The sequence below is a fragment of the Lissotriton vulgaris genome, chromosome 5 (assembly GCF_964263255.1).
Source record: "Lissotriton vulgaris chromosome 5, aLisVul1.2, whole genome shotgun sequence".
In the NCBI taxonomy this organism is placed as follows: Eukaryota; Metazoa; Chordata; class Amphibia; order Caudata; family Salamandridae; genus Lissotriton; species Lissotriton vulgaris.
This window is the reverse complement of record NC_141693.1, coordinates 347,539,089-347,557,695: the sequence shown is the minus strand read 5'-3', so window position 1 is coordinate 347,557,695 and position 18,607 is coordinate 347,539,089. Positions and strand designations below refer to the sequence as shown.

General features: G+C 42.8%; 1 protein-coding gene across 19 annotated transcripts in view; it reads left to right on the top strand.

The window, feature by feature from the left end:
* HSPG2 (heparan sulfate proteoglycan 2) overlaps positions 1 to 18,607 on the top strand; it is a 936,289-nt gene that overhangs the window by 833,816 nt on the left and 83,866 nt on the right. For 13 of the 19 annotated variants that reach the window (XM_086921602.1, XM_086921600.1, XM_086921609.1 and 10 more), the window contains 5 exons: positions 820 to 932; positions 5,666 to 5,813; positions 7,848 to 7,964; positions 9,301 to 9,318; positions 12,584 to 12,668. In XM_086921602.1, the coding sequence (XP_086777728.1) occupies positions 820 to 932; positions 5,666 to 5,813; positions 7,848 to 7,964; positions 9,301 to 9,318; positions 12,584 to 12,668 (481 nt within the window). The remainder of the gene's footprint in view (positions 1 to 819; positions 933 to 5,665; positions 5,814 to 7,847; positions 7,965 to 9,300; positions 9,319 to 12,583; positions 12,669 to 18,607) is intronic. The other 6 variants (XM_086921606.1, XM_086921612.1, XM_086921611.1 and 3 more) reach the window with 1 other exon arrangement.

The following is an 18,607-nucleotide window of genomic DNA, read 5'->3' as shown; positions in this document are numbered from 1 at the left end:
ACCGGAAGGATAGTTACATCAAGGTAAATACGCTGTCCAGTCCCATGAAAGGGTTCTTGAAAGCAATTTCTGGCAATTACTGCTGGTTTCAATTGCACCTGCCTGCTGGCTCCTCTTGGCCTTTCTAGCAGACAAGCAGCATACACTGGTTTCTCTGATCAGGAACTTGCTTCCATGCACTTTGAATGAGTGGACAGTATAATGAACTTAATTTAATTCCCATTTAGGTAATTACATTGGTCAGTCCCTGACAGTGCTGGACACTGCACAAGTATTCCTCCTTCCTTGCATTTCTCATTGTGCAAAATGAGAACTACTTATGCTGCAGGCAGTGTGCCTGCGTCCCGCTTTCTTTTTTCATTTGCGGAAGGTAGATGCAAAATCAGTGGAAATGGTCGTAGTTGCCCAATGAGTTCCATCTGCATAGTGTAGCTTAACGAAACACCAATGTACCCAGTCCTTGTGACAACCTCTAAGAAGTGTTCTGCCTTTCTTGCCTTCGTAAATCTTGTCCCTGTCCACGGCTGCCATTGAATTGTTACTTGTTTCCATAATAAATCTTTTGCCCGGCTGCGTAGTCCTTATTGATTTACAAGAACAATACATCATAAAGGACCATTCAGAATAACGTAGTGTTGGCTGTTTCCCACCTATTTTATCTAATCTTTAATTCTTTGAATCTACCATGCTTTCCGATAGGCTGTGCTGAAGAGAAGGTATGTTGTTCTGCATTCTTTAGTACAGTCTTAATGACATGTTAAAAACTCATTTTTTGGTCTTCCCCATAATGATTGTTCTGTTTGTATTACTCTTGTGCAGCTGTGCCCCAGATTGCTGCCCATCCGGAAGTCAAGGAGATCACAACTGGATCGACTGCTGTGTTCCCATGCATGGCCTCTGGCTTTCCTGTCCCAAATATCACGTGGACCAAGGTAAATCTACTTGAACAACTTTTGATTGCCCTAAGTGACTTTGCTTAATGGCAGAAGACCATCTGAGCTTCAGAAGTCAATCTCTCATTGTCTCATTGGACAGTGGAGTGATTTCATTAAAAGCACACCAAAAACCTTTCTTTTTTTATTTCTCTTTTTTTATAGATCTGCCTTACCCCCTGAGTGCTATGTGACTCTAGTCCTATTGCTCCTGTCTCTCCACTTTGCATATTATGTTTACTTGATTCATTCCATGTTGCAATATGTCTTATATTATTGATATTACTTATATAAAGACTTCAATACAAATTTGAATCTGCCAGGAAACCTCAGGTGCAGCAGACTGTTATTTGATCTTCTGTCCTTATTTATCTTGTCGTTTCCTCATGCCAGTGAACTAACATGTAACACTTATTGGCACCTCAGGGTCCCTCTTATAGAGTTAGACCTTATTGAAAGATGTAGTTGAGATCATTGACTGCATAATCAGCCCCCCACCTCAAATAAAGTGATGAAAGCCATGTACATAGATGTCAAAAAACCTTCTGTACTTAGTTAGATGTCTTGTGATAATCTGGATTGCCTTGCGACAAAGCCACAATAGTCAGTGTGGTCCTGTTCTGTGTATCATAGAGGTTACTGGTAAATGGAAGTCATCTTATGGAAACAGAAGTACTGTGCCGTAGAGATTGAGAACATGACTAACCCATGCCCCTTTATAAGAGCAATTGTTCCTTGTACTGGAAATGCATGTTCTTCCTATTTTCCCTTGGGGTGTTAGGTTACATTCTCCTATTAAGCACAAGATCAAAGGCGCATCTTCCACTTCTAAAAAAATAACTACTTGTACAGTTTGCACTCCTGGCATCAGTTTTGATGCACCCTGAAAGTCTCTTCTGAAATATTTCCTGGCTTCTAATGGTGCAACCCCTATGAAAAAAGGTTTTTTTCTGTTTTCATTGAGTGGAAGAGATCAGGCAGGTTTCTTCTAAGGAGTTTCCTATTGAATCTTTAAATAGTAAATGTTCTATTCAGAGGAAAACATTCAGCCTATTCTACATTGAGGCTAGCCTCATGGTATATATGTCTTCCATGCAAACACGTTCTGTGCTTCACCAAACTACCTGTTAGATTGTGGCAACTGTGATTTCCACTCACACTACTATAAAGTAAGGGAATTGTTCCATCTCCATATTGTCGCAGCCCACATGTTGGCTGTGGAGAAGGTTTAGACTTGACTGAGCTGACTCCATGATAAATTCATGAGCTTGCTCCGGTCATTGCATTATCCTAACGGTCCACCAACTCTGAAGGACTTTTACAGATTTCGTTTTTGTGCCACTTGAAGCAGCTCAGCAGTGAGCGTTCTGGACTTGTAGTGACTAAGTTAGGGGTCAGTGGATTGCTGATCCGTCCAGCATGGAAACTCCTGTGTACATTTTCCTGTGCCGCCTTAATGGTCCTTAAAGTGATCCAATAGTTACTCTTCTTTAAACCCTCCGCTTGGCCATTCATGTTTGTGCTTTGATCCCCTATTAAAGGTCATTGCTAGGACCCTAATCTCCTGCCCCTGTGACAAGGCAGATACTCCATATCGCCATTCCATTGATAACCTGAACCTTCCACATCTCCATTCCATTCAGAACCTGAATTTTGTGTTTCTGTTGAAGTGGACTTTGGTATTTAGAATCTTTCAGGGTCCTCTCCGGCTCTTCAAAAGATGCCAAATGAGAAATGCACCATATTTATGAATCTAAGTAAACAGCACAAGTTAGTTCTTAGTGTCAAAAAATAACCCCACTGATTACCTGTTGGCGTTATAGCATTTTTAATTATTTTGTATTTATCTGTGGTAAAATATGGTGCCTGTAAAAATTGTTTGCTGGCTGGTTAAGCTTGCAAACTCATCCCAGGAGAGTTATTTTCACTGTTCTGTTACCTGTGCACTTATTATGAAGATACAGACCTGAATAAGCGATTTTACCATTTTGTCCCCTTTCCAAGCAGGGTTTAGACAGAAAACTAGCTCTATCGTCCATGTCTTCCGCTTCCTTATATTGGCCTGGAAGACAGTGGTCATCAGACAGAGAAGGCTATATGTGGCTTTTATTGACTTAAGGTCTGCCTTTGACCTTATCCCTAGACTCAAGCTTTGGTGCGTTTTAAAGGAGATGGGCCTACCCCTTGTGGTCCTAACATTAATTAGTCGCTTTCATGAGGCCAATTACGCAAGAGTTCGCTAGGGCAGCCAAGACCAATTGACAGACCCAATTAAAGTCAGCAAGGGTGTCCGACAGGGCTGTGTATTGGCTCCCACTCTTTTTCACTCTTCATAAATGGAGTTGTCTAGTATCTCACTGATATTCCTGCTGTTGCCCCAACTCTGGGGGGAGCCAAGGTGACAACCTTGTTGTTTGCTGATGACACACTATTAGTCTCTAAAACCCCCAGAGGCCTGCAGCTGCTCCTAGAACGCTTTGAGGCTTTCTGTGCAATGAGAGGCCTAGAGGTTAATACCCTGAAGATCAAACTCCTAATGTTGAAACTCCCACAAATCATTCAAAGGCAAGTTAACATTGGGTGGAATTTCCTTGGAAAGAGTGAGTACCTTCGATTATCGGGGGAGCACTCTCTCCGAGGACTTGTCCTGGAAGCCCCATGTATGGAAGAGGACTCTCCAGCACAGACAGATTATAGGGGTTCTGATTAAAGAGCATAGGACCTCGCAGAGCAAGCCAGTAGCGCCCCACTTCACATCTATGACCGTAAGGCAGCGGGTTCAACATTATTTGGTGCGGAACTCTGGGGTTTTGGAAAAAAATGGATGTCATTTTTACCACGGAGAACACATTTTTGAGAGCCTTATGCTCACTTCCTCAAAGTACCACTCTCCACCCACTAAGGCTGGACATGGGTAGAGCCTCTATTGTTGAGAAAGCCAGGTTATGCCCCCTATTGTTTTGCTTGCGTTTAAAAACAACCACAGAGCTGCTCCCATACACTGCTGCCCTTGTTGAAGTAAGTGCTCTTGATTGCTTTAGGAAAATCAGTTGGTTCTCCAAAGTGAAGCCCCTGCTCACTACAATAGGGCTGGAGGGGTCGTGGAACGCAAAGGACCCAACATAACTGCCTAGCAAAGACCTGGTCAAGAAATTAGAATTGGGTGGCCTAGTCTTCTATTTCCTTTTTGTCAAGGGGTCGCCTCAGAATGGATTTTATGGAATTTAAACTGTTGGGTGTTTACGAACAATAGTTGGAGGCTGTTATAATCTCGCAAAATAGGAAGCTCTATATGCAATTCATGTTTAGCTCCCTCCCGGTGAACACTCATATAGCCTCCTGGCGACAGTCTTCCGCTACATTGCATTCTTGCCCAGGCTGCACCTTTGTTGCTGAGTCAAATGGTCACATTTTCTTTGGTTGTCCCATGTACCATTTCCTGAGAGCCAAATGGCTTACTCCTGTTTATAGGCGGCTTGTTACCCATTGTCATTGCGAAGTGCTGCACATTTTTTTAAAAACCGGACTCTAGCCTCCTCGGTGCCTGCGCAATTGGCAAGTTCCTCTGCAGAATGTGGGCTATCAGAAGGTCTGTGGTGAAAATGTAATTGCTTGTACTTCTTATTGAAGAATTACATTTATTGATTTTTGGTTCTTCTCTAAATTAATATCTATTTTAGCCCTAGTTATAGCACCTTTTTTAGTATATTGACAGCATGGCTGGCCATGCTGCCCATCCCGTCTAAGGATCTTGTTGACTCAGTTTTAGGCGCCTTATGAGTTAATTTTATCTTCTTATACCAGTTCTTTATTCTAATCAAATAAGCTGAAACACTTTTAAATTGTTGTTAAAGTTCGGTTTGCATTTGTATTTTTCTGTTCCCTTGTACTGTATGCTTGCACCTTTATGGTTCCTAATGACCGAAATAAAGTTTATGACTGGCTCACTGTTCTATTACACATTTGAAGAAGGATAATATGGTCAGGGTTCTCAGGTACTGTAAGGCTCTTGTTCTTATTATAATTTTGTCTGTGAGCAGAAGATGCTGAGCATAACTTTAATAATGCTCCCATTGTATACAATTACATGAGAAATGGTGTTACTTCCTTAAAAGGGAGGGACTGGAACCTAACATGAAGCTAGTACATTAAATTGTACATGTCATGTTTTTCTACGATCTGCTCTGTAGGCACTAATACAACCCTGTTAATCTTAACTTCATTTAACTGTAATTCTTCAGTGAATTTCCTTGGCTTTTATAAAGGTATTGCTCTTAGAATGTTTTGCGACAAGCTTTTAAAATAAGCCCTGCACTCCACTCAAACAGGGGTGGGGTGGGGGGGGTTGTCTTCTCCCAAATGCCTTTGCTAAGGATGAAGGGCTCTTATGTTGATTCTTCCCACTTGCAGAATGTATTGGGAGGGGGGAATTAAGCTACCTCTTTCTACCTTGCCTTTGCGGAGGATTCATTATTTCAACTTCCCCCTACAGCCAAGTGTGAGGTGGGAAGCTCCAACGTATCCTGCTAGGCCCATGGGTTGTTGGTTTGACACTTTCAGTAATTGTGTGTGGAGATTTCAGGTCTAATGAGTGTCAGCAGAGCACACACCAATTTTATTTTCCATGGAGAGAAAAAAGAGTTTTTTGACCTGAGCAATAAACGTGACATATTTGTTTGGTTTTGTCTCACTACATAAATGATTGACTTACCGTATGCACATTATAATTTCAGCTGGAAGGCGATCTCCCAAAAGAAGCTGCCATAGAGGACAATGTGCTGACCATTCCATCAGTCAAACTTGAGGATGCAGGCACTTACGTTTGCACGGCATCCAATCGTCAAGGACGGGTGACTGCCTTCTCCATGCTGAAAGTTAGAGGTGAGTAAACTTTGGTGTTACATGAAGTCTTCCTGAAGAAGTTGACAAATGCAAGACGTGTGCAGACTGCTCTGCATTCTACGACAATCCTCATCAGTAGAGAGCAACAATTCGTGTTGGGGTGCTGGAAATGTAGCCCAAAGTCTTTTCAAATCTCTGTACCAGTCACTGGGTGTAGGTGCATCAACATAAGCTCGTCAGCTCAATAGCGCCTTTTCAAACAGGAGAGTGGGAGCACACTGCCACACATCCCAGTACTCAATTTGCCCCAATGCAACATAGTAAATGCAGTGCATGATAACATTTACTTAAATAGTAGTCTTTAATTTTTCACCCTTGTTGGTGCAGCCTGCATGTCATTTCTTGAGCGGAATGGCATCTGTGCGAATCTGCTCGTGCCACCATGCAGCATTCCAAAGTCATGCTGAAAAGTTTTAGGATCTAGTCTGATGCCTGGGAATATTCAAAAGGTGAGTAGTCTGCAATTAGATAATGTCTACCAGAAAACAAAGTTACTGAAAGTAAGTCACTTGTTATTCTCCGACTGCGCAGCCCTCTACAATTTGGTTTCTGTGTGTGTGTATTACAGGAAGTTGCAATTCTGTCTGTCCTGGTGATTTATTTTAATCTCTATTAATAGGCATGCTTGTGTAGTTGAGTGGTTGTTTAGCTCACGATGTGGGTATATCACTCCCTCAGTCTGCTTAGGGCAATAGCGCACTGTGTTTTTGCAAGGTACAAATGGATGGGTTATTAATTATTATCTAGATTAATTTGAGGAATTAATTGATAATGTACATACATGTCTGACCTTGCCCCTGTGACTATATATTGAGTCAACCGTGGTGGTCTGCTGTGAATGTCCAGTGTTTTGTTTAATAAGTTGTTATGCAACCTTATTTTTCAGAAATAATGCAATTGATAGGAGCAAAAAGAGTGAAGTAATAAAAGGCACATCACCTGACTGAAAACAGCCCCTCTGGACAAAGAAAGTGGAAATAAATACATGCCATGGGTTGCCGCACTATGTCCTTGATGTTCATGAATTTGTTCAGTGTGTTTTAAAGTTTGACTATCTTTTATACACATCTGAGAATGTTATTGCTCAGTAAAGGTGTCCTATTAGTTTGGCAGACCATGGTGTGAAGGCGCTCTGCTTCGCCAATTATGGTTTACCTATGCTGTGTCCCTTCTGACGGTAGACTTTATAAGTAAAGTGCTGTCCATCTGCTAGCCTGTTGTGCCACTTAGTGTTTAGTTCCCAGTTGAAGTCCGCTTGGTTCCCCTTGAACACTCCTTTAGTCCTCAGTACAGCACCACCTGGAGAGTTAGCGTAGGTTCTTTTAGCTCATTCCGGCAGGACGTTGATCAAACAAAGAAACTACTGAAGAACTAACAAGATAGTGTGTGGTCTGTGTGATAAGCTATAGAGGGAAATTCTGAGGACCTTAGTTCCGTGAGACATGCATGCGGAGGTAAATAATATAAGATTTGTAGTCACGTTGATGCATCTATGGAGCAGTCTTGTAGAGGATTAGATTGGTTCAATTTCCCCGAAGAAGCAATGCAATATGTTAAGAAGTGGTATGCAGGCACACAACAAGGGCAAAAAGGAGCTCTTGTGATCAAACACAACCTCAAAAATGACTTTAGTGCCTTCGCTCATGCACTAACCAACCATAAAACAATCAAAGGGCAATATTTGAGGTCCGAAGGTGAAGTGATATTTATAATTATAATAGCTTCTTAAAGATTTATTTCCAGTTCTTGACACAACACATGACTTCTTCTTTGTATGAAAGGTCCTAATATACTTTATTCCTTAATTTCAACAAGAATTAGTCAATTTTGAGGAGAAGAGGACAACGCATATTTTGCTGCTATCCTGCTGCTTCGTCAGGGCCAGAAAACTTGCTAACTGAATTTTTTCAAGTGATCAAAGTCCAACAGATTACGGTTCATTCAGTTTCAAAGAACTGCAGCCTGCCCTCGTGTTCCGCATTATAAAGGTATATTTTGGCTTTCTTATTACAGAACGAGTGATGCCGTATTTTACCAACAACCCACAGTCCTACCTTCCCTTACCAACCATCAAGGATGCTTACAAGAAATTTGAGATCCAGATTACTTTCCGCCCAGACACCGCTGATGGTAAGTTGGTTGTCTTAAACATGCCCTTTTGTGTTGCTGTTCATTTGTAAGTTCCTTCAAATGATATCATGGTGCCTCTAACATTTTAAAGATATATAGATATGTATGAGCATATATCTATATCTATCTATATATGTATATATAGATAGTTATAGATTGTATGTATGTAGCTATAGATAGGAAAAAATGCTTACCCATTAATGCTTTTACATTGCAAAACATTTTGCACAGTCTCAGAGAAGAGACACATCCAAAGCCCATAGATCTGGACAACTTCGTATAATTTTACACAGGAAGGTTCTCTGTTGCCAACAGTTGTACAGTCTACTTTCTCACCTCACCTCTGAGCACATTTTTTCAGGAAGTAAAAAGGAGTTGTAGTCTCAATTTTCATAACAGTCTATGTCCTCTTGTTCCAAGGAATTTCTTCACAGAGCATGGAATATCGGCGAACATTATCCATCTCGTTATTGCTACTTGTTTTCACCTACTCCAGTCTCTGTGGCTAAATATTTGTGCTCCCTCAGAGCTCTCCGATTACTAAACCTGTATCATTTTAGGTAAAAATGAAACCTAGTTTGCTGTAGCCATTAAAACGTAGGTGAATGAGAAGTTGAGTCTAAGCCAGTCTTTCAGTGTAAAACAATCTAAATCCGAGGATTCAAAGTTAGTAACTATGCTTCCAATTTGATGGGGGATTCACTGGTCCAGGTGCTGAGCATGTGAAACACGTGATCACAACGACAGCCATTGGATTCTTTCACCTATAGTCATATGTAATCTAAAAATCGTTATTATTGCTCTTGGCAATATATACGGCCATCAAGGTGAATATTTTAATAGAACATAACACAAGACCAGATAAAAGAAAATTCCCTGTATCGATGTAGTCACTAAGACAAACTCTACTTGTCAATAAAATTGAATTTGGATTACCACATAGTTGGTTACGGGCTGTCCTGAAGAGAAATTGGTTCTCTGTCATTAGATAAGGTGTCACAATTTCCAGCGGGTTGTTGTAGTTCAGTTAAATGAGGATGTTGACGCTCTACTCTTCTCTCCTCTTGATCCCTTGTTTGTCGGTCCCTTACCTTTTCTTAACCATTCGTCCCTCTTAAGGTATTCTCTCCCTTATTTCATTTATTTTATTTTCTCATAGTCCTGTTGTTCCTCCTCACATTTCTCTTTAACTCTTCTCACACTCCAGGAACCTTTTTCCACACTGCATCTTTTCTGGTCCAATTTGCCACACTATGTTCTGCTTAATCTCATTATATTTGTTTCTGTCTTTCTTTCTTTATTTTTCCCCTTTTTCTTAAAAACCTTTTATCTCTAGCCCTCCTTCTATACTCTGGTAAGTGTATCTTTCTGTTCTTGCCTGTCTCTTTTGTTTTAATGCATTAATGGAATGTTTTTTAAACCATGTAAAATCTAACCGATTTTTCTTTTGTGCGTATTGTTGCTATTTTTGTTGGGCACAAACACTGCGTGTATACTAAAACTATACTAATTTAGTTATGTGAGACAGAATATTGCTAATGGAGCCACCAAATTCCATTTCGATTAGAGGGAACCTTAGAGCTGGCTCAATTTGACTTTGATTTCAAGGATGCTTAAAATATTCTTTCCTGATATCTACAGTTCCTCAGGGGACCTATAAAGAAAGCCATTGTGCAAGTGCTACATGTATGTTGCTTCTTTTCTTTTACAGCGAATTTCTCAGTATTACATTTGATAGTATTTTGAGATCCTGGCCTACTGAATCATTTGTACTTCTAATATTACCTGGCCCCACATTTGCAATACTTGTTTCAATTTACTACTTAATTGTAGCAGAACTCTGACTCAAAATTGCCCTTGTGGTGGTTGCAGTAGTAACCCATGCCCTGCGTACTGCGCAGATTTTCAATTCCCTAGGGATGCTTTTTTATCATCTTAGCCCTGTATTGGATCTGTGGCCAGCAATTTAAAAACCGTAATTAACATAATTTATTAATATACAACAGCAATAAAACGTTACAGGAATAAAAACCACAAGGAGTGTTTTTGTGCGGACTGTAGAATGAATGAATGCACAAATTCCAGTGGTCTGGAGTTCTAAATGACACTGCCAAATCTTTCTGAAGTGTTTGCCTGAAAAATTAGCAGTAAAGTGCAGCGTTCCCTCTATTGCATAAAACATGATTCCCAACATTCTACAAGGTTCTAATATTCTGAAATTATCTAGATCCAGAGGCATGCAGTGTCTTTTAAGCTGAATAGTCACTGTGTATTTGTGGTACTTACAAATCCTCTTAGGCCAGGGCTTCAGGCAGCAGAACTACCTCTGCAGATAGACAAACATCTAACCTGTAGATTTGTCGTTGCTAGAGCATAAATCTTAATTAATCATTCAATAACACTGTTGGAATACTCTACTTAGAACATTCTGCTCCTCACTCTGCCACACTTTGGATCACAAAGCACCAAGCTGTAAACAAACAGTAGAATGTGCATTCCATCTGATGCGTGATTCCTTTCTCTGGGAATGGATTGGTCGCATAAACAGGCTATGAAATAAGAGAATTGCGCACAAGTCTGTTCAGACTTTCAACTGTTCGCAGCTGTAAGAAAGCATGTAAACCCAGTATTTCTTATTGTTTTTCACCCCTATTTATACAGTTGGGACACGCCTGTTTCTGCTATGACGAGCTATCTCTTTGGTTCATATGCTGGATATTGGGTGGCAAAATTATAGCATTAAATGGTGGCAGCTGTTCACCTGTGTGGCTCCATATCAGGCAGAACTTGCTCAATGATTCAGTGGCTCCGCCACCTGCAGGATCTTAAGAAGGCTGGAATACAGTGCGGGTGGAGACGAGGAGGTGGGGGGAGATCAGTAGTGGTACAGGCAGTCAGCCTGCAAAGAACAGAAGAAACTCTGACTGAAGCATTAAGCCCACTCATCGAGAAGACTGCAGAGAGCAGTTCCCTCTCTTTAGTGGGCAGTGGTCTGCAGAGAGGCCATCCTTGTTAGGGTGTCACCTGGGGGTTTAAGTAGGAAAAATGATGATGAAAGGACTCATGCTGCTTTTGACTCCTCATGCACTGACCTAAATGTGTGTTAGAACCACTTGCCCGACCCAACATGAAGCACTGTCATACATGGAGTAACTGTGCATTTCATTTTAGGCGCTACAATCTCCCATTTGTAACTTGCAGCTAAAATTATTTCAATATTATGGGCAAAGTTCACTGTCACATCCATAGCAATGTTCCTGCACTGTGCCTGTGCTTTGCTGGGAATTGTAAAGTTGGTCTATGGTATGTAAAAGACAAACATTGTTTCAGAAAATGAGATCATTTCGGGTTTATCTAGCGCTTATTTGCACCGAACTGACATGCCTCAAAAGTTGAGCAAATTCAACATCAAAGACTAGGACTCCTTTTAGGAGACTCGTGTGGCAATAAATTGTTGTATGCATGCTTTGCAGTCTGCTCAGAAATTGGTAATACTTAAATAAACAGCTGGCGGAGTGGGTGAAGGGGGAGTTGATTAGAGTGGTTTGTGGGGGGAAAAGATTCAGGGCAATAGGGAAAGGTGGTGGGACGGAGAGTTAAATCTGGAAGAGATGGAGTTAATGATCTTTAAAGGTACATTCTTTTGAAACATAAAATGTAGAAGGATGAAATAGATCTGGCCTCCTAGTTTAATGCATTATGGTTTGAGTAGAGGGAGATACTTCAACTGTCTTTGTGGTGAATGAATGAAGATTGAAGGTGAAAGCCTTAAGTTCCGAGTAAATAAACATAATAGAATGAGAGAAAGGAAGCACGGGGCACCATTAATTGTGATATGCCGAGTTGTGCAGGTATTTTGATTTGATTTCATTTGAATGGCGGCTCAATTCCTTGGTTGGGCATCCAAGATCTGATAAGTTGGGCAAATAAATTATGCTAAAATGAGCGCCTAGGCAACCATATGATCTATAAATGTGCTCAGATAACCTATATATCATTAAGAATGTCTATTTGAGTACTTGGAGCATCAAGTGACACTGTCACTAGTCTCGTCATCTGAATGAGTACAACTTACCTTGGGACCATCCCATTTGAGATATACTGTGTCAAGCACAGAGTTTGTGAGGGGGTGCAAATAGCAGTAAACATTGGCTGATATACCTGAGGACCTCGATCATCAATACCTTTGGGCCACATAAAGCAATTTGAATATCCTACTGTTCTCTATCACCAACAAGTTCAGTGTATGAGACAGACAAGATAATGGCTCGCCTGGGATTTTTGGTTAACCTCCATGCTGACATAAGGATACAAGGGCACAATGTAACTATCACGATAGAAAGAAAAATGATGTGATTCTTTGTCAGAAAAAAAAAATAGGTTGGAACATTAAAAGTAAGTTATAGAGTTGGACCGGGCAGTAGACATTCTTCCATGCTCTGCTTTTGCTATGATACCCTTCTGCTGTTTGGTGTGTGGGCATGTCTTGCTTGAGATGTGTCCTTATGGTACTTTTTGTTTGTCCTAAGCAGGTCTGTACTGGGTCTCTATTCCTGTGACAGTAAGAGTTGGAGAAAACTGGTTTGATAACTTTAATTTGACTATTCTTCTTTTGTCAGGTATGTTGGTGTACAATGGTCAGAAAAAGCACACTGGGGGGGATTTCATCTCCTTTGGTTTGGTGGGAGGCCGCCCAGAACTCAGGTAAGAAACCATAGCATATTATGAGGCACCTAAATATTTACTTTAATTAAAAACTGGTATAGACAGCCTTTCATTGTAAGTACTTGTTCAGAGCATTGACCCTGTTATAGTGCCCAGTAGATTGTAGTGGAGGCTGTTACAATTGCTACATTTTGACATGAAATTGCAGATTCACACTTTGGTTGCAATTGTTCTGGCTGCTTTATTTGTTGACCTGTGTATGCATTGAACGCATTTTGACAAGTTGGATACATACAGTATACCTGTATGAAGGAATTCCACAGAACCACTGTGCTTTACTCGTATTACTTACCTTGGTTCTGTAATTGGGGCAAAGATGTTACTCATGTGATTAAAATCTTTTATGAGTTAAGACATCAAGCAGGAACTGGATGCCCTTGGGCAGCCAGCTTGCCTGTGGCATCCAGTTCCTGCTTGTTTCAGCCTGATCCAGTGACATCACCGCTACCTGGGTTTTCCTGACCAGGTTTTCTCGCTCACTGTTCTTCCTGCCAACAAAAGCCCCGCCCACCCCACGGCCTACTTAATGCAGGCTGCAGCGCGACATCATTAGTAAGCACCTGGGCACCCAGATTACCACATGCCTGTGGCCTTCAGCCCCTGCTTATTTAGCCTCATTCAGTGATACCACCATTGCCTGGGTTTTCCTGACCTGGTTTTTCCACTCACCGTTCTTCCCGTCAACAGAAGCCCCGCCCAGCCCAGGACCTACGTAATTTAGTCTGAAGCGCAACCACATTAGTAGGAACTTGGGCACCCAGCTTGCCACTTGCCTGTGGCCTGCAGCTCCTGCTTGTTTCAGTTTAATCCAAGGACACTCACACTGCCCGGGTTTTCTGGCTCACATTGCTTCCCGTCAACAGAAGCCCCGCCCACCCTAGGACCTACTTAATGCATGCCATATCAATCCTTGCCCAATCAGTACAGCTATGCTATGATAGGGATTTGTAAAGCGCATGGCTACTCTGCCGGCTTCCCAGCGCTGAGATGCAAAGTTTTTCGCACAAAGGATCAACCAAGCTGCTCATTCGAAAAGATAGGTTTTCAGATGTTTCAGAAAGGTTGTTTCTTCCTCAATCATCCTCAACGGTAAAGGCGAACGGGTGAGACCAATTGTGCACCCTAAAAGGTTACAACATGCTGCAGAGATGCCATCACTCTGTGGTATCCTCCGATGTGCTCGGGACCCATTTCTAGAAAGAGGCTTTTCTTACTCCACATTTTCTATTAAACAGGGACAATTGCATGACAGGTGGCACCCAATAGAGCCCTGTTTCCTACAAGATAGAACTGATATTCAGGGTCAGGAGCTACCAGCATCTTTAAAGGCCAAAATGTAGGGGCTAAAGACTTAACCTTCACAGTTCTTATTTCCAAACATCCCAAAGACCTATACTGAAGATAAACAATTGCTGCACGTCCAGAGTGTTGGCTTCCATGTTATATCACTGTTTGTGAAGTGTGTTGGTACCCAGTGTGTCGCTTGTCACAGGACAGAATTGAGACTACTGGGCTAATAATAAAGCAAGTGAAAAGGGTTGTATTGTCATGTTTTTTCTTAATCTAACAACATCCTACCCGACTCGTAGGATAAGAAGCATATTCCTAAGAACAGAGAATTAAGAGGAAACCACTTATTTGCCACCACTTTCAAAAGGAGGTACCATCAGCATGCGATGCATTTCAGAAAGAACAACTCTTTTGATGACGGAGTTTAATCATTTCCTGCAGAAAGGTGGATTTATTTATCACAAAGCACCCTATAATGTACTACCCAGCAGACTTAATTGTCTTCTAACACAGGCAGTCAAAACAAGGTCTAAAAATGTATTGGGTATGGTCATATGTTCCAGCTCCCAAGCCCAGGCACGCAGCCACGATTTACTTTATATTAGAAAGACCCACCGTCAGTGCCTGTATCCCACATAGCTGCAAAAACTGAAGCAACAACACCTCTGTGGCCTCTGAGCTAACAAAGAATGCTAAATGACAACAGACTATTAGATTATATCACCAGGAGATATTGTTAATGTTGGAGGCATGTGGGCTGCTGAATTCATATCTGTTCTCTAGATCGCCGCCTAGTGTTGGGTTCGGATGATTGCACATTGTTGTCCTGGAAGAGTCTTCGAAGTATCACGCGATAGGTGGCTCCTCCCTTGGACTACAGTGCGCATGGGCATCCTCTCCATGCTCAGATTGTTTTTTTCCTCCATTGGGTTCGGATGTACTTTACAGCACTCCAAGTTCGGAATCAAGATAAACTTTTAGAAAGGCCAAAAGGCCTTCGGTTTTCGTCGGTATTGTTCGCGATCGGTACCGATAACCTTCTTTAACATTAGTTTGCACTCAGGTCGTCGAATCGGGCCGTTAGGCCTTCTCGACGCCACGTGGACCGACGGTCGATGGAACGAAGGCCATTCAAATACTGCCCTCAATGCAGAGGTCGGCACCAGAGCCCGAGAATATCTTCGACGACGAAGAAGTACTGGTTGATGCTGAAGACTCTGATCAAGAGGGAGATCAATTCTCCGAGCACGACTCTGAATATTATATCGACAACGGAGAACAGATCGTCGATGTCGAAGAATAGGAACAAGATATCGTAGCTGTCGAAGACGACTCCGATGACGACGAGGGGCGAACCATGAGTACACCGCCCCATACAGACACTACACCGATATCAGAGACTCGGGTCGAAGCATCGCCAACAGGCCTTAGCCAAGATCAAGATACTGGTTCTACAGCCCCGCCGTACCGCCCGGCTAAGAACATACAAAAAGAGCCTTCTGAGACACTTAATCCAAGGCCGGTTCCATTGAAACCGAAACTCATCGACACAGCAGTCTTCGGACCGAACTTCGTCGAACCGAAGGTGATAAAGCCAAAGGGCGCCGACCCGAAGGCCACCGTTCCATTAACACCTTCAAAGCCAAAGGCCGTCAAATCGACCTCGAAGCCAAAGCCTGTTGACTCGAGCAAATCTAGTTCGACTGTCGAAAAAGGAAAAAAGCCTGTCGACGAAGGCAAAAGGGCTACGCCCAAGGCGGTCGCCGAACCAAAACCGAAACCTAAGGTAGACCACACCAAATCGGTCGAGCCGAAGCCCATCGATCCAAACAGGGGCATAGAGCCAAAGACGCAGGCTCCGAAGACACCTCTACCACCTAAACAGGTTACCGAACTGACGAAACCGCTCGGTTCAAAAACAGTGGTGAAACCTGTAAAAGACGTCGGACTGACAACCTGTTGGCAAGCCTCAAAAACCGATCCAAGCACCAAAAGCGGTCGAACCGAGTAAAGGCATCAAACCGAAGAAGGTCAAACCAAACACTACAGTGCCAAGGCAAAAGACTGTTGAGGAGGAGATCATCCATCCAGACCCATCCACAGAAGATCAGTGAAAACTATATATTGACCCAAATACTGGGAAAGTGACTGTTTATAAAAGGAAGAAAAGACCAGTGCCTAGTGAAGGCTTTTCTAAAATTCCACTCAAAAAGAAGAGACTGTGCTACCTCTCCTATTCTTTTCCAACCTATCTCTCCGGCTATGCCTGCTACTCCATACACACCATACTCACCTGCACACTCTGACTACAACTAAGATCAAGATCAGGATGCAGATGTGGGTTTTGGAGATATACAAAACCCATATGTAGACCCCAATACACAACCATGGGGGGGTGGAGGTGAGCCAGACAATGAGGGGGCTCTACCCATTACAGACCCTACTGTATACCCAGCTAAGCCATCACCCACAGAAGACACAGTGGCTTTTAACTCCTTAATAGACAGAGCTGCAAGCTTTCATAATGTAGACATGCATTTTGATGCTATAGAAGAGGACTTTCTATTTGATACGCTGGCAACATCAGAAAGAAGTGTCAAAACTCTCCCCATGTTAAAGGGCGTCCTAAAGCACGCAAATGACATCTTCAAAGACACTGCTAGGGCACGTGTCATCAACCCTAGAATAGAGAAGAAGTATAGGGCTGCATCAGTAGACCCTACATACATCAAGAGGCAACTGCCTTTAGACTCATTGGTGGTATCCAATGCACAAAAGCGTGCGAATTCACAAACAACTGGAGAGGCTCCTCCTCCTGACAAGGAGTCTAAGATTTTAGAAGCATCAGGCAAAAGAGTAGCAGCTCAAGCAGCAAACTCATGGAGAATAGCCAATACACAGGCCTTGCTGGCCAGATATGACCGGGCACACTATGATACTTTAGAGGGACTTCTCCAATACTTACCCGAGCCTTACAAAGAGCAGGCAGATGAACTTATACAAGAGGGAAAGCTCATCACCAATGCCTCCATTAAGTGTGCTCTAGACTCAGCAGATACAGCTGCCAGATCTATTAACACAAGCGTACTGCTTAGAAGGCACGCATGGCTTCGCATATCTGGATTCAAAAATGAAGTACAAGCCACAATTCTTAACCAGCCTATAAATCCAGATTTCTTGTTTGGTCCAGCAGTTGACTCCATTCCGGACAAAATGAAAAAGGACAACGAAACGGCAAAGTCCATGGAAGCCCTTCAGTCCCAACCACACAGAGGCTCCTTTCGTCGCTCAAGTTATAGAGGAGGAGCGTGAGGTAACAGATCTCAGCAATCCTCCACTTAAAAAACGAATACGCAATCCACATACAATAAAAACACAGAGGAAATAATACAAAGGGCAGGGGTCGTGGAGGCAATGCCAATAGATCTCCCACTAACACCAAACAGTGACTTCTTGGCACTACCCCCAGACCATATAACACCGGTCGGGGGAAGACTACAACAATTCCTGCCAGTCTGGTTAAGCATCACTACAGACAGGTGGGTAAGACAAATTATCCAACATGGCTATTGTCTAGAACTCACGTCAACACCACCCAACATACCACCCGTGCACCGTCCCATGTCGCAGGAACATATAACATTACTGCAGCAAGAGGTCATCAGTATGCTACAAAAGGGGGCCATAGAACCAGTCCCACTACAACACCACGGAACGGGAGTATACTCACTATACTTCCTCATTCCGAAAAAGGACGGTTCACTCAGACCAATATTAGACCTCAGGCCCCTCAACCTTTACATATTGTCAGAGCACTTTCATATGCTCACTCTCCAACAAGTCTTACCACTGCTTCGCCAGGGAGACTTCCTAGCAACTCTAGACCTCAAAGACGCATACTTTCATATACCAATACACCCTGCTCACAGAAAATATCTAAGGTTCACTATTCAAGGACAGCACTACCAGTTCAAAGTCCTACCATTCGGTGTAACAGCTCCACGGGTGTCCACCAAATGCCTAGCAACAGTGGCGGCACATCTCAGGTGACAACACATTCATGTGTACCCATATCTGGACGATTGGCTAATTAATACACGCGCCATCAGCCCAGCAATGTGCCAGCCACATGTCAAAGACCATTCATCTCCTGCACAGCCTAGGCTTCTCGCTAAACTACCCGAAGTCGCACCTGCAACCCTCCCACGTCCAACAGTACCTGGGAACAACAATAGATACACTAGCAGCGAAGGCATATCCAAACGCAGCACGAATAAACGGAATGCAAATGCTAATCCAAAAGTTCAGACCTCATCACTCATTGCCAACTCGAGTGTTTATGCAACTCATAGGCATGATGGCCTCGTGCATATTCATAGTCCCTCATGCCAGGTTACACATGCGTCCGCTACAGGAGTGCCTAGCAAGGCAGTGGAACCAGGCTCAGGGGCAATTACGGGACCTAGTGTTGGTGACCAGTCGAGCATACAACTCTGCATTGGTGGAACCCACAAAACCTTTGCAAAGGACGACTGTTCCAAGAGCCTGTCCCACAAATAGTGTTGACAGCGGACGCATCCCTGCTAGGCTGGGGAGCCCATGTCCTGCATTACACAGTTCATGGACTA